The 14,074-nt window shown below is 44.1% G+C and overlaps 1 protein-coding gene across 2 annotated transcripts in view; it reads right to left on the bottom strand.

Annotated features, from left to right (window-relative positions):
* LOC108496240 (calpain-14-like) overlaps positions 1 to 14,074 on the bottom strand; it is a 31,282-nt gene that overhangs the window by 3,420 nt on the left and 13,788 nt on the right. For both annotated transcript variants that reach the window (XM_017812764.1, XM_017812765.1), the window contains 13 exons: positions 12,888 to 12,973; positions 11,540 to 11,614; positions 10,734 to 10,897; positions 9,879 to 10,042; positions 9,177 to 9,188; positions 7,400 to 7,605; positions 6,827 to 6,863; positions 5,905 to 5,967; positions 4,223 to 4,280; positions 2,404 to 2,468; positions 1,886 to 1,954; positions 1,689 to 1,767; positions 387 to 503 (listed from right to left, as the gene is read on the bottom strand). In XM_017812764.1, coding sequence (XP_017668253.1) covers positions 387 to 503; positions 1,689 to 1,767; positions 1,886 to 1,954; positions 2,404 to 2,468; positions 4,223 to 4,280; positions 5,905 to 5,967; positions 6,827 to 6,863; positions 7,400 to 7,605; positions 9,177 to 9,188; positions 9,879 to 10,042; positions 10,734 to 10,897; positions 11,540 to 11,614; positions 12,888 to 12,973 — 1,195 coding nt within the window. The remainder of the gene's footprint in view (positions 1 to 386; positions 504 to 1,688; positions 1,768 to 1,885; positions 1,955 to 2,403; positions 2,469 to 4,222; positions 4,281 to 5,904; positions 5,968 to 6,826; positions 6,864 to 7,399; positions 7,606 to 9,176; positions 9,189 to 9,878; positions 10,043 to 10,733; positions 10,898 to 11,539; positions 11,615 to 12,887; positions 12,974 to 14,074) is intronic.

Below are 14,074 nucleotides of genomic sequence, written 5' to 3' on the forward strand. Positions count from 1 at the left end.
GCAGTCCATCAAAGATATATTTCAAGGCTCTCTTCTTCCTGAAAAGGGTATATTTCAAGGCTGTCTTCTTCATGGAAAATGAGTAGTCTTCATCTGTAATTTGCCTACCTCCTCCTACAGAAGGTTGGTGCAAACCTGCAGGGAGCTTAATCACTCTGATATGTACAGCCTGGATGTCTGTAAAAAGTGACTGGTGGAAAGGTAAAGAGAGAAAACTTGATTTTGCCTATATCCGTCCCTTGCTTTAAATTGATTGTTCTTGGTTTATTCAGAAATCCAGTCCTACTAATTTTGACCTTGCCACTGCCAGCTGGAGCAGTGTCAGAGGGGTCAGGGCTTAGCCAGCAGCCCAGCTTGCCTGGCCAGACACATAACACCAGCCTTACCTCCCATGATCTCCACTCGAAGCATGAAGCAAACAAAGCTCTCAAAGCTGATCTGTAAGTCAGGGTCACCATATCTGATTGCCATCAAATTACAGATTTCATTGCTGAGTGAAATGCCTTCATAAAATGGAAAAGAAAAAAAAACAACAGGGAAAACAGAATGAGATGGCAACTCCCAGCTGTACACAGCTGAATATGCACAGCTATGTGTGCACACACAGCTGTAACCATGCACAACCGAGTGTCCTTCAGCCCTTCTCCAACAGCTTGGTTTTTCAAGCCTCCTCTAAAACAATCTCAAACATTAGCCAGCCCAAACAAGACCACTATATAAAGATACCTCCCCCAAATTAAAAAGGGTTCAGATTTGATCCCCTATAATCACAGTCCTGCCAGAGTTGGAATAAAATACACATGGGCCTCATTTGCTCATGGGATATGAGGGTAATAGCTGTAGCTGGGTTTAAGAGCAATACTACCCAAGAGGGTAGGAAAAGAGATGAAAAAGAAAATCCAGAGGAAGCTCAGAGAGCTTCAGTCCCAATGTCAAGCAGCAGCAGCATTTGCAAGGAATAAAAGCATTTTCTATTCATGGCCTGGGATTTTAGTTTGCTTTAGCAGAGGTCTGCCTGGGTTTCTCACTGTGCTTTCACTGACTCAGATGAACTGGGTGAACATGCAGCAAAAAGAGGAATGATATTTAAGATGTAAACGCGCAAAGGAAGCTACAAGACTGACAACAGCCCCCACACAATGCCCAGTAATAGTAACAGAGCTTGGTCCAGTACTTGGACTCATATGTATCATCTTCCATTTCTAGGTCAAGCTTCAGACATTGCATTAGTGAAGTCTGGCACCAGTATTGCCTCTGTGCAAGTCCCACACTTCCAGGTTTGGTACCTGAGCTGTTGTCTTCAGCAGAGGTAGCAAATTAATATGACTTAGATCTGGCCTCTTGCATGCATTCACACAACCCCACATAGCCTTTTAAAATTCAATTAGCAACAAAGAGGAAGGGATTTGAAAAATGGGTCTAAAATAAGCAGACACTTCTGTTTCAGACAACTATCAGTAGGAGACCACACTTGGGCAAAGACTGAGTAGACCATTCCGTGGCAAAATAATTTTCAGATATGTTTGTCCAGCTAAAGAAGAAGGAAGAGATGCCACGATCATACAGCCTATGTGTTTTCCACTTCTCCCAGGCCCTACCTACAACTATCAAGATGTTCCCCAGCCCTAGGCTTTTTCCACTTTTGTGAGGAAGAGGATAAGACTTGTCAAAATGCGCCATGGGCTCACCTGTCTCCTGTACAGCTGCATGCAGTTCCACAAGGTCAAGCTTTCCTGATCTGCTTGTGTCTCCTTTCTGGAAAACTTCCTGGGGGGTGAAGGGAGTATTTTTAAACATAACAAGCCACCCAAAGAAACAACAGATGACACCAAAGGGATTGTGAGCAGGGAGATATTGCAAAGGGGCACAGAAATTATTGTTATACCAAATAGAAAAGCAGCCTTTTCCACAGGACTCTGAATTCCTGGATACTCAGTGTGCCAGTGGCATTCAGCTTAGTGGGAGAATTAAAGTCAAAACATCTCAATTAAACTTTAGGTAGCACTCATTACATATTGAAACAAACAAAACCACAAAAAAACCAAACAAAAACCCCCAAAAACCCCCAAACAAAATAAAAAACTTATAGCCACTCTAACATTTCCACAACTATAACATGAGGATAATGATTTCTTAGCCCACATGCTTATCTATAGCTTGATCCTCCTCCCACCAAAGTCAACGGAATCCTGGCTGCTGATTTCAGAAGCAGCAGGAATCAACCCTTTCCCAAACCAACTCCATTCTGTCACAGCTGAACTGTTATTATGGAGGGTGAGATGTGCAATAAGCAGGGCCACGTGCTGGTGGTAAAGAAATCACAGTAACACCCAGTCTGCCCTACAAAATAATGCTCCAATGGAGTATTATATGAGTCAGAAGTATCACTCATGACAAGGATACATCCAGGAGTGCCAAGATACCCTGGCAGGAATCCAGACTGAAATTCAGGCGAAAACTCTGGAAGTCTGGGGAGAGGGAAAAAAAAAATAATTGTTTTGAAGAGTCATTGAATATCTCTCAGAAAAATGGACTCTCACAAAATTCCCCCTCACTTGAGAGGGCTCAGGTTCCCAAGCCTTTGTGAAACTTTACACCCACTTGAGAAGAAGTATCATTTATGATGATAAAAATATGAGGCAACAGGATGGATTCTACTAGTCTCAGAAAATCCAATATGAGCTCCCTGCAGGCATGTAATACAGAATGAAATATGGTGCACTATCTCCAGCTATTAGAGAAAATGGAAGGAAAAGGACATCCAAAGCTCTAATCCCAAACAGAATTTACTGCATGACCTTGAGCAAAGTCACTTGACCTGAAGAGCTTTGGGGAACAGCATTGCAGATTAATTGAAACTCTTGTACTAAGCATCTCTATCTCCCTCTCTTTCACAGACACAGTGCCAGCTCTGTTAATATAATTAAAAGTACAGGCATTGCTAGAAACATGATGATGCTGCATCAAAGCTTAGCATTCCTGCTTCATATATAAATTACATGAAGAGTAACAAAAATAGGCTCTAATCTCACTGCAAATCATGATTATAGATGATCTATAGCCTCACACTGAGTAAGGGACAGAATCATAACTCACCAATCTCCTCTGCAGAAAGTCAAGATGCTTTAATAATTTTAATCCTGTAATAGCCCTGTTTCATAAATATGAAGCAAGTACTGTAGAGTTTTTAAAATCACTGTCTTAAAATTGATCACTCATGAAAAATAAAGATTCCCTATTCCACATAGTCCTCTCACAGATAAGACAGTGCCTGATGGGTCACTGCAAAAAGTCTGAAGAGCTATCCTTGTCTACCTTTGTAGAAAAGAGAGCACTGTCAAATTCAGCTTAAGTGAAAAAGACATCACATCAGTCTTTTGATTGTATTCTTTGTTGCCTGTAAAGGCTGGATGGAGTATTTTCTATGTTGAACATTAGTTGTTCCCAGTGAAGAAACTGCAAAGGAAATCTGGATTCAACATTATGTCTGTAATTTCATTGTCATTGTTCGGAGAAAACAGCCATTGCAATACCTTGCTGTTGTCTAGGTGGTGTTATTTATAAATAGGAACCAAATTACAAGGTTGTGGAGTGCCCTAGGCTGCCCCTGGCAGAGTGGATGTCACAGTCCTCATAAGAGAGACAAGCTTGGGGCTCACCTGGGTCTCACAAGCATAGGTTACACAGGCCACCTGCACCTCATCCTGTCTCCCAAACACACACAGAGCAAGGAACAGCCTTGTGCATGCATAGCAGGGAAGAATAAACAGGAATAGCAGGCATGAACCAGGCACATGAAGGCAAAGACAAGACCCTCTTCCACCACATAAACGCCTACAGACCAGGCTTTCCACACCTCTGAGCAGTGGTGCTGCCAAGACTGGCAGTGGCACAGGGTAGAACAAGATTTCAGTTTCAGAATCAAGGCTGAGGTCAAGCTGGGTTTGGAGGTCAAACTAAGAGTCTGCATCCACACTTGTTCTCCCCCATTCTTCCAGTTGTTGAAATTCAAACTAGATTAGCCTCACTGCTAAAATTTCTGCCATGTTGATTCATACCCCAGCAAATCCTTTTGCTCTGAAAATCTAACATGGCATCAGAAGAGTCAGTTCAATCAGATTCAAGCCAGTTTCTCTTCCCAGAATGCAAGTAATAGATATAGGAGCTGAGGCTTTTCTCTGAGAGGGTTTATTTTACAGAAACATTGTTTTTTAGTACTTACTTCTCCAAGATATATTATTCAAGATCTTCTGGAGCTGAACAGCATTTATTTCAGGATTCTGTGATATGGAAGAGAATTTTAATTCTTGTTTTTTATTTTTTTTTTTAAGTACTAAATCACTTTTCTCCTACTTTTGTTTTCCCAGCATGTCCCATCTTCATTCTCTGCTTTTCTGGCCCCACTCCAGCCGCTGGGAAAATCAATAGAAAAGGCTCCCTTTGAATATGACAAGATTCTCAGCCTGCAAGAGCTGCAGTCTGCTCTGGGCTAAGTTCTCAGGGCTCTACACCGATCAATGCAGCAGATTTACACCGAGTGAGGATCCAGACCATTAACCTTTTGGCCTTGGTGCCATCTGTCCCATCAATCACACTGTCAAGAGACTTGCTTCAAATATTTCCCTTTTATCACTTACAGACAAAAAAGACGGAAACTTTGGAATACTTCTCCCCAAACTTTTCAAAGCAAAGGTTCCCCTTCATCCTTGTCATATTAAAGTTTACAGGTTTTTTAGAAGCTGTGACAATCGTTTGTTTGGAGGGCTTTTTTAAATGTCACTCTTCAAAAATAAAAGGCTATTTTCAAATCATTGAGCCATACCAGGGTAATGCCTTCAGAAATGGCAGTACTGCCTGCCTCTGTGTGTCCTTGGACCTCCTGACAGCAAAGGACCAACATCTCACAGCATGTGGCATTTTCTAGCACATCTGAAAGCCACACCATTCTCAAAACCAAAATCTTAAACCAGTGGCATAAAGTAAAAGCATTGTTTGTTTTCAGTAACAGTTTCCTTCAAATTATTCCTATTAAAAGTGCAAATCTGTTTTTGTAAAATTGTGTTTGCCAAATATAGGGTAAGATGCTAAATAAATGCAGTGACCTTTTCTGAAAGGTGAAACTCTTGCATCTCTCACCATAGTTAGTGGGATCCCTGATGGTCAATTCTATCTCAAATCAGGCTAGAGAGATCCTTAAAAAGAATCTTTCACAGTAAAGATCATATTTCACCAGGAAAATTAGGGAAAAAGGGAGGTGACGGGACATCTGATACCTACTTCACCTCTCAAAGCAAGTTAGTTGCCATCCAACTTGTGATGAAGTACATATGAGACAAGTGTTTCAGGGGGTGTTATCTCACTGGTAACTTTCCCCAGTGAATGTAAGAACACCCTAAAGGATAGGATGGATTCACACAGCCCATCACTTTGTCCCCAATACAGGCAATAGTAATAAATGTTCAGGGAAAGCACATGAGCCTGGTCAGCTTCTGCAGTCCATTCTGCTCTTTCCCTGGCATCCACATCTGTTGGAAAAGGGATCTGACATTATACATCCCTGCCCAGTCCTTTAGTACCTGTTTATGGACTTTCTGCCCATCAGTTTCCTAATACCTCTTGAGCCTCTTGATATTGTCACATCCACAATGTCCTGTGGCATTAAGTTCCAGGCATTCCCACCCTCTTGTGTGGAGAAGTCTGCCTATCTCAACATTATCATATTGCTAAGCTTCACAGTCAAATTTGCTGCACGGTACACACAGCCCTATCTGCTCTCTGTGGCCCCTCTCTGTTCCCCACACTTCCACATCCAGACCTCCCTTGAGCACCCACATGCTTTTACTTTCACAGAACTACATAATAGCTCTGGAGGAGTTTGTTCTGGCAGCTCATACAAGCACCTACCTGTTCAAAATGCCTTGTGAAGAAATCCTCCCAAATCTTGCCTTCATACTTATCAACAATTTCCTTTAAGGTATTTAAAAAATATATTAATCATTAACTTGCAGCAGAAAAATATTGTCATCCAAGTTATTAAAGATAATTTCCCAGAACTGCACTCCATCCCCTGCCCTTCCACTTTCTCCCCACCACTGCAATCAATGCTACACCACTGACACAGCCCACTGCTAAGATAGCTCCCCACACCACAGAAATGCTATTTCTTGGAAAGAAATACTCAGATAACACTCAGTGGGGAGAAACATTCCCCCCACCCTTCCCCAAGCTATGCAACAACAAAGGATGTGGCTCACTCTTTGTCAAGAAGAGAGAGAAGGGCCTCTGTCTTCCTGTATACAGCACAACAGAGGAGATGAAAGCAGGAAAGATCTTTTTATGCCAGGGGAACAGACTATGCTATAAACTCCCTGGCACAAGGTGCAGACATGCATGCACTGCCACTGAGCTCAGCTATTTCGAAAATAGCCTACAGGCTGCTGCATGGGAATAGTACTGCTCAGGTCCCATGATGTCTTCAAAACTTTCAAGGCATGAAAGGAACAGGGACAAGTGCAAGAATGGACCTTGAGCCTCCAAAAAGCCATGAACAGGAAAGACTGCAGAGCCAGTAAGATGGTGTCACTAAAAGATGTTTGCAAAAAGGCAACCAACTAATGTGCTTAGCCAGTCCTCCACATTTGTCTGCATCTGTCTGCATGGCCCAAAGGACTCCAGCTGTAAACCCAAGCAATGCTTTCAAAAGTGCTGAAACACAAGCCCTGACATTCTCACTCAGCCTGTCCCTACAGCAGAGCAACAGTAAAAACCCAACATTCAGAGCAGAAGACTGAATCACAGACCTCCCACTCCTCTTATATCCACTCACCTTAGAGAGGATGAAACTCGTGTTCCCACCCATTTCCCTGGAGATGCAAAAAAGCAGACCTGTTATAAAGGTATCCCAGAGTTGTGTGTTTGTCTTACCACAGGTGGCATCCCCCATCCCCAGATGGGGCCCCAACCTGCTATTGCAGGTTGTTTTATTCTCTGGTGTTACAGCTGCTGTAAGGGAAGGCCTCATGTCCATACAACTTCCAAGGGCTGCCAGCATTTGAAGTATTCAAAGCACTATTATGCACAAGCAACTGTCCTAGCACTGCCAGAAGGGTCTCCTGGCACATTAATGGTGCATTAAAAGCTCTTGTCCTTCTCACACTCTCAAACATGTCCCTGCTGCAAGAATTTTGTGGGCCTAGCTCAACACCTCTCAAAAGGATAAAGCCAAAAGCAGTACTTCAGCCGCTGAGAATTCTAAGGTGGGAGAAACCCACAACCAGCCTCTCTAAAAGAGATTATGCTGCTTTTTGCAGAGTAAAGTCTCTATGCTGCTCCCATTAGACTAGAAAGACCAGACTATTCCAGAGAATTAGATGCTGGCAGAAGGGCAGCAGCATCTCACCGAAGAACATGTTTCCTGGAGAAGACCCGCAGGATGAATTCAGACTCTTGCTGAGGCTCCAGCGTGGATGGGACAATCACATAGACACCAGGCTCCAGATGGAAGTCATGAGTCACTTCCCGCTCATCAAGGAAAACTTGGTGCTTGTTCACAGGCTGATGTCGGGTGAAGAAAGCTGGGGGCAGTTTTCTGTTGCTTTCCTGGTACTGTTCAGGGAAGAAAGATAAGAGACGTGTGTTCTGCAACCAGCTGAACAAATGCACAGAAGGTATGTGGAGGATTCATGGGCATGGCATAGACAGCCTGCCCTCACACCTCAGATTGTTTTGCAGGTAACAGAGCCCAAAGGACTCAGTCTCCTCCCAGGACATGGTGGTTCTCACTTATGCAACACCCCTGCCCAATACTACTATGACAAAGAACTGGGTTTCCTGCAATTTATCAACCATGTAAGAGTACTTGTACAGAACAGCAGTGAGGACTGGAGAGGAGAAGCTATTCCTGTCAAAGTGGATACTGCAAAAGGCTTTTCCATATTAAGAGAAGTAACTGCAGGCAGGAACTGCTCTAGACACTGCTCTTCGCTAGCCAGAACACCCATCCTATCCCATAAGGACCACACACTTTGTCCCCAGTTTGTCCTTAGTGCTAGAGATCTGGTGCCAGAGGATTTTGGAGTACCTGTGATCTGAGCCTACTGCAGGCACAACCTAAGACCTAACCCTGACTTAATGCAAGAGTTCTTGATCTGCCTGACACTCTTTGCTCTGCAGGCACTTTTCAGCAACAGGAGGATGGATAAAATGTTGATCCAGGCAACACAGAGCTCATTTTTAATGCCACTGAGTGCCTAGTACACAAGCAAAATAAATAATCCTGCTAGCTAAAACCACTGTCACCTTCTGATCTTGGCTGTTCCTCAAAACATTTAGTCATTTTACTCTGCAGCCTCATGGGGAGATGCTATGCCTCTTCCTTTGCCAGTATTTTTCTTACTAATAGAGCAATCTTTCTTCTGAAAGGTTCAGGGTTACTCCTCCTCATGCCCCTTATGTTAAATTCAAAGTTTTTATATTCCAGTCAATACTGGGTTGACAGTAGTTCTAATACCTTAGATGCTCTCGGCTTGCCATCTCTCTGTATTGATCTTGGCAATCACTACAAACCTGAAATTAAAGTCCTGGCTGCCACCATTCCCACTCAGGTGTGACAGAGGAGTGTGCTAGGGCCACACCCAGACCCACCCCCTCTGCCAGCAAGTTTACTTTACTTGTAACCTTGATAGCGCACAAAATATTTAAGTCAGGAAGGCATGGCATCTTACCTCATAGTTACCATGCTGGAAATACAGTAACTAGGAAAACAATTGTGCTGCCCTAACCATACACCTAAATTAGTTCTTTGCCAGCCCAAATTTTCATTTAAGAGGTGTTCTGAGCAGTAAGAGAGTGGAAGATAAGCCCTTAGAAGGCAAGAGGAGCTAAACCTTTCCCTGTTAACACTGATACCACTTCTAATGCCTTTGAAGACCCATTATAGGACCTGAACAACCCATGTCCCCTTTTAAGGCCCCTGAGCCCTCCTGATATGGCAGCTTTTCAGAAGAGTCAGTGGATAGCTCTGTATTAGTAGTGCCTTGCTGTGGTGCTTCACTGAACTCAAATACTCACTGTCAGCTAAGGAACAAAGGCAAACACACCACCTTCAGTGTTGTCTTAATTGCTGCACCAGCTCAGGTGCCCCAGCAAACAGTCAGTAGTGGTGACAAGAGACTCACCTGTAGGTGTACCTGCAGGAAGAAAAGAAACAGAGCAACTGTCAAACAAGTTTGCTCACATAACATAGCCATGTCATTCCTGGGAAGCAAAGCAGATACATACATCCAGCTGGGGTCTTTGCCTTCAGTCCCTCCACCCAAAAACCCTTCCCCACAGTCACCTCACTGTAGCTGTGCAACCTCACAGCAGCAACGAGAGCTTGGCTCTCAAGGGTGGCTCTCAAGGCACTAGGATAAGCAGAGAACTGAGGGGATATCCACTTATCCCCGGATACACAGGGAACTAGCAGTATGCACACACAGACCGCTGCTACATCATGCTAGGAACACTTCTCAAGCACAATTTACCATAGTTGGAAATAATCTGAGGGCAGAGCTCTTCCTGCCTCAAAGTAAGGGCACTCCTGGCACGTTCTCCCAGCTGTTGCACATACTCTCAGAGAAAGGAAAATAAAAAAGCGTACTTTGAAGGAAAAGGCACTTCTCACTGCTCTGCAGGGTGACATGCAGCATGCTGGAGAGGCAGCAAGTGGGACACAGAGCTGTGCTGTGATGTGTGAGGAGAGTGGGTGCAGGCAGAAGGAAAGAGCACAGATCACCCTGGGCACAACAAAACTCTTCATCTGCAAAGCGCTACAATTTACAGGGCTTGGAAGTTTTCCTATGTGGTGAAAGCAAGAAAAGCAAAGCAATTCTTCACACCTTGTAGAGTAAAAATCCAATGAAAAGGTGAGGAGCTCGGTTCCGGTGTTTGCTGCTGTGTTTCTGCATCAGGGATATAACCACATTGCACGAATTCAGGTTTTTCTTACTGTCTTCAACTGGTAAAACATTCAGCCAGTACTGAGGGTTCATCCAAAAGTTGCCTAAGCAAAACAAGAAAAGAATTTTGATGTCATTTTCCCTCACAAAATTGATTGCCAGCTTCCCACATGATGCCTGGCATTGGACTGAATCGGTCACAACTAGTCTGTACCTCCAGACGCCACAGGGATTTGATTTCGGGGTGCAGTTCACAAGTTTAGCAGTGTAACTTATCTAAAACAGTAAAACAACCCAGGAACAAGGAACTATATTTCTGCTTACATGCAACTAAGAGCTCATGTTTTTTATAAATGTATCACTGTTCCTGCATCACCTCTGGTATATGGGCTAGCTGACTTCAGACCCCACCTGCTCTGCTTCCCGAAGAGCTGAGCTTCTGCATTTCCCATTCACTTTACTTAAAATACCACTCCCTGGAGGTGCTGAGGATGCAAATTTTAACAGACAAGTTTAATGCCCTAAAGCAGAACAGTGCTGGCAATTGATCCTGTGATTCTGCAGCTCATTTCATGCTATAATCAACTCACTGCCCTATGTTTGCAAGTGATGCATTTTCTGTGATAGCAGAAGGCAATCAAAGTCCTTCAGCTGCTTATTTTTGATGTTGGTGTGGAGGCTTAAGCAGGAAGCACATATTTCTGTTGTCAGTTTTATGCTAAGAGGTGTAAGGTGCTGGTAACTGAGTCAGCAGAGCATCCAAATGTCAGAGTCATCCAAAAGAGCACCCCTCACCATTACAGAATCCCAGACTTCCTCCTGCTGTACTTCCTTTAACCCATCTCCCACTCTTCAGGGAATACATCCACTTTTTCCCATCTTCCTGGCTCATCAGGTCTGGAGTTAGTTTACAGATCATCAGATCTACAAAATGAATCTTAAAATCTCGCAGAGACATCCTGGGAAAAGAGTGCCAAGAGACATCTTGTCAGCAGTTTAGTTTAGTCCATATGGCTCATAAAAAGAAAAGGAAAGGGAGCAGGGAACTTCGAAGCCGCACCATTCTGTGTTACATATGGTAATGCTCATATTTTATTAGGTAGTAAAGAAGAGAGTGTCTGCTCCAACAGCAGCATCTAGAAGTAGCAAATGGACGACTAAAACTTCAGCAAAGGATAGCAGCACAGAGAATAAAATAACATCGCCATCAAACGGAATGCAGTGAAATTACGGGGCAGCAACATTGCCACCTCGTGGCAGAAGCTATGGAGAAATCACGGACAAACACCAGGCAAGCAAGAGCTTCCCAGAGCTATGTTAAAAATAAAAGGCAGGACAACAGCTCCTGAAAGCTGCCCTTTTTCTCCAGCAGCCCCAGGAGTCCTGCTTCTCCCTCGCTCCTGCCACTGAAAAACCGTGCATCCATGTCAGCACAGCTACTGCTTCTCATGTCATCAGGCAGAGGGGAACAAGAGAGCAAGCGTGGGCTGGTATGAAGCAGATCACCTATGCCTCAGCCTAAGTGCCAAGGTGCTGCTTCATCTCCAGGTGCAGCCCCAGAGCTACTGGCGGAGAGGAGAGAGGCAAGACTGTGCCATTACCAGAATTCTCCATCCTCCTTCTTTTTCCTCAGCAAAATCTTCTCCTTCGGGCTCAGCAGCTCCCACTTGTAAGAGCTAAGGGGAATAACATGAGATGACTAACCAAATGTGGCCTGAAATTCAAGGCAGAGTACATTGCTCTCCTCTATCAAAAGAAGCCAAATACCTGTCCCCACATATCATCATGTTTATCTCCCACTAAAGAGAGGCTCCTATGCCTTCAGCCATATGAGGCTCTCCATGACCACTCTGGGTCCCATGAGATGTAGCTAAACGGCTCCAGTTTTCTCCAGCAGAAGCCACAAATGCTCCATTTCCATCAGCCAGTCCACTCACTTGAACATGCAGCTTCCAAGTACTTAAAATATAAAAATTTAGACCTGCTTTGTTGGTTAATTTTCTATCAAAGGGGACATAATAGGAAGAGTGTTTGGCATAATGAATGAATGACTAGGACAGCACAAGAGGCAGCTGGGAGTCGTTTCAAAGGCAGGCCTACAGTATGTTGCTCATTATGCTCTTCAACAGGAACAGCTGGTGTGTTGTCATTATGTGACAGACACGCATCAGAGAAGTTACAGCTCTGCAGACAAGGTGAAAGTCACTCACATTCCCAATAACCTATGTACTCTTCTTTCCTTTCTACCCACATGAGTCTCATCAAACAGAGCCTGCACAGGGAATGAAGTGAAGCTTGGAAGAGAGAAACATGCTCCACTTTAAAGAGGAACTGGACATAAGTTTACAGTTGCCAGTGGTCTAGAATGCAAAACACTGTCTTTCGTGGATCCCAATTAAAAAAAAATCAGGCAGCTGCAAATATGGGGCCCATTTGCCTCACTGGTTGCTTCTTCTGATCTCATACCCAATTGTATTCCTGAAACAGCCAGAACAGAGGAATCCTTTGCAGTCAGCCAAACTCCTGCACTTTGTAGCCTGTGGAGGACTTTGCACAGGCCCTCCCATGATAAATGACTGTGTGTCCTGAAACATGCTGTTTGTTTAGAGCCTCCTGCCCAGCTATCTGTCACTTTGCATGCCATCCAGATCGCAGCAACGTGGTCAGCGTCTGATGTTCATATTATGTTTCCTCTGGTATTCAGTGAATGGAAAACGAGAACTGATCTTGTTGAAGCTGTGTGTGTGAAGTGAGCCCAGCTACGTAAGCACTATTTGTTGGAGACACACAAATCTATTGAGTCATTGGTTTGACACCAGAAGGTCTTTGCGAGCAACTGTTAGTTATCTGAACGCTGCCCTCAGCATTCATGCCTGAAGATGGCAGCATCTTTCCTCCAATAAACTTTTCCTCCCCCTCAGCATCATACCTTTCCTTTTTTAAACTCACCTGTCACTCCAGTCTCCTTTCCATTCAATTTTCCCCCATGGATTTCTCAGTCTCACTAGGTTTTCTGGTCCATATTGACAGGTCACCTGCAGAAAACAGTAACACTGTACTTATCAAGGTCTCAGCAGTTCTCATCTGGTTTAAGTCATTGTTCTGTGTCAGATATTAACAATTATTTTGTTTGTTCTAATAGATGCCAGCAAGTATGATGATAAAAATCTATGAATATGCAACTCAGAATGCTGGCAACAAAGAGATTCAGATGCTTCATCTTAACATTCTGAAGTGATACCAGAGAAATAACAGATTCCAAATGTAGAGGTTTGACTGTAAATTCCTCTTCCTTTCCAACATCTGCTCATTTTGCACTCATGTGGGGGCAAGACTGTACTACTGTGAAAGCCAAGTCCTACCACAGTGCAATGGCACAGCACAGTGCAGTCCCCCATGGGTCACCACATAGGTCAGTGCCTCCTGAACTGGGATGCCATGGTGGGAGAAGAGGGAGCCAGGCCAACCAGGGACTTTGTTGGCAGCACACAGCAGAAAAGCTGCCTTCACATTGGTTCCAGATGCTGGGTCAGTCCCTTAATGCTGCCTGGCTCTTCATCCCATCAGAGGAGCCAGAATGGCAGACATGTCGCTGATAAACTCCATACCTAAAACCTTCCTGCTCCTCCTGTGGGAGACACAGATGTATATCACCCAGCTGACAGTATTCCAACTTTCCTAGTATCTCTTGCTAGAGGTACTGAACATACTTTCATCAACATGTCCAAAGCCCCACAAAGTCCTTTGCCATCCTTGTCAACCTGCTTTTAAGGCTGGACAAGATAGTCATCCACCAACCCAGGAGGAGAAAGCTTGAGTTTTCTCACAGTCATTGGGATCTATTATTTCACTGTCCTTTACCTCTAGACAAATATCTTAGGGGGACTCTCAATGATACTTCTGCAGATCAGTGGGGTCCACCTGCACTCCCTGCACAGGGGCCCAGTTTGGTTCCCTTACTCCACCATTGACTCACATTTCCATTTGCAGTCTTTCATATTTCGGCCCTTGCATCTTTACTTCTCTATGGCCTCTCCTTTGACTTCAGAGGAAAGCTTTTTATTCCAAGTAAAAAGCATATCCCAAGTTTCAGCACATCCTCCCAGCAGCCCCAAAGTCCAGTCCTTTCTTCCTTA

This window comes from Lepidothrix coronata, unplaced genomic scaffold (assembly GCF_001604755.1).
Source record: "Lepidothrix coronata isolate B3197 unplaced genomic scaffold, Lepidothrix_coronata-1.0 Scaffold38, whole genome shotgun sequence".
Lineage (NCBI taxonomy): Eukaryota > Metazoa > Chordata > Aves > Passeriformes > Pipridae > Lepidothrix > Lepidothrix coronata.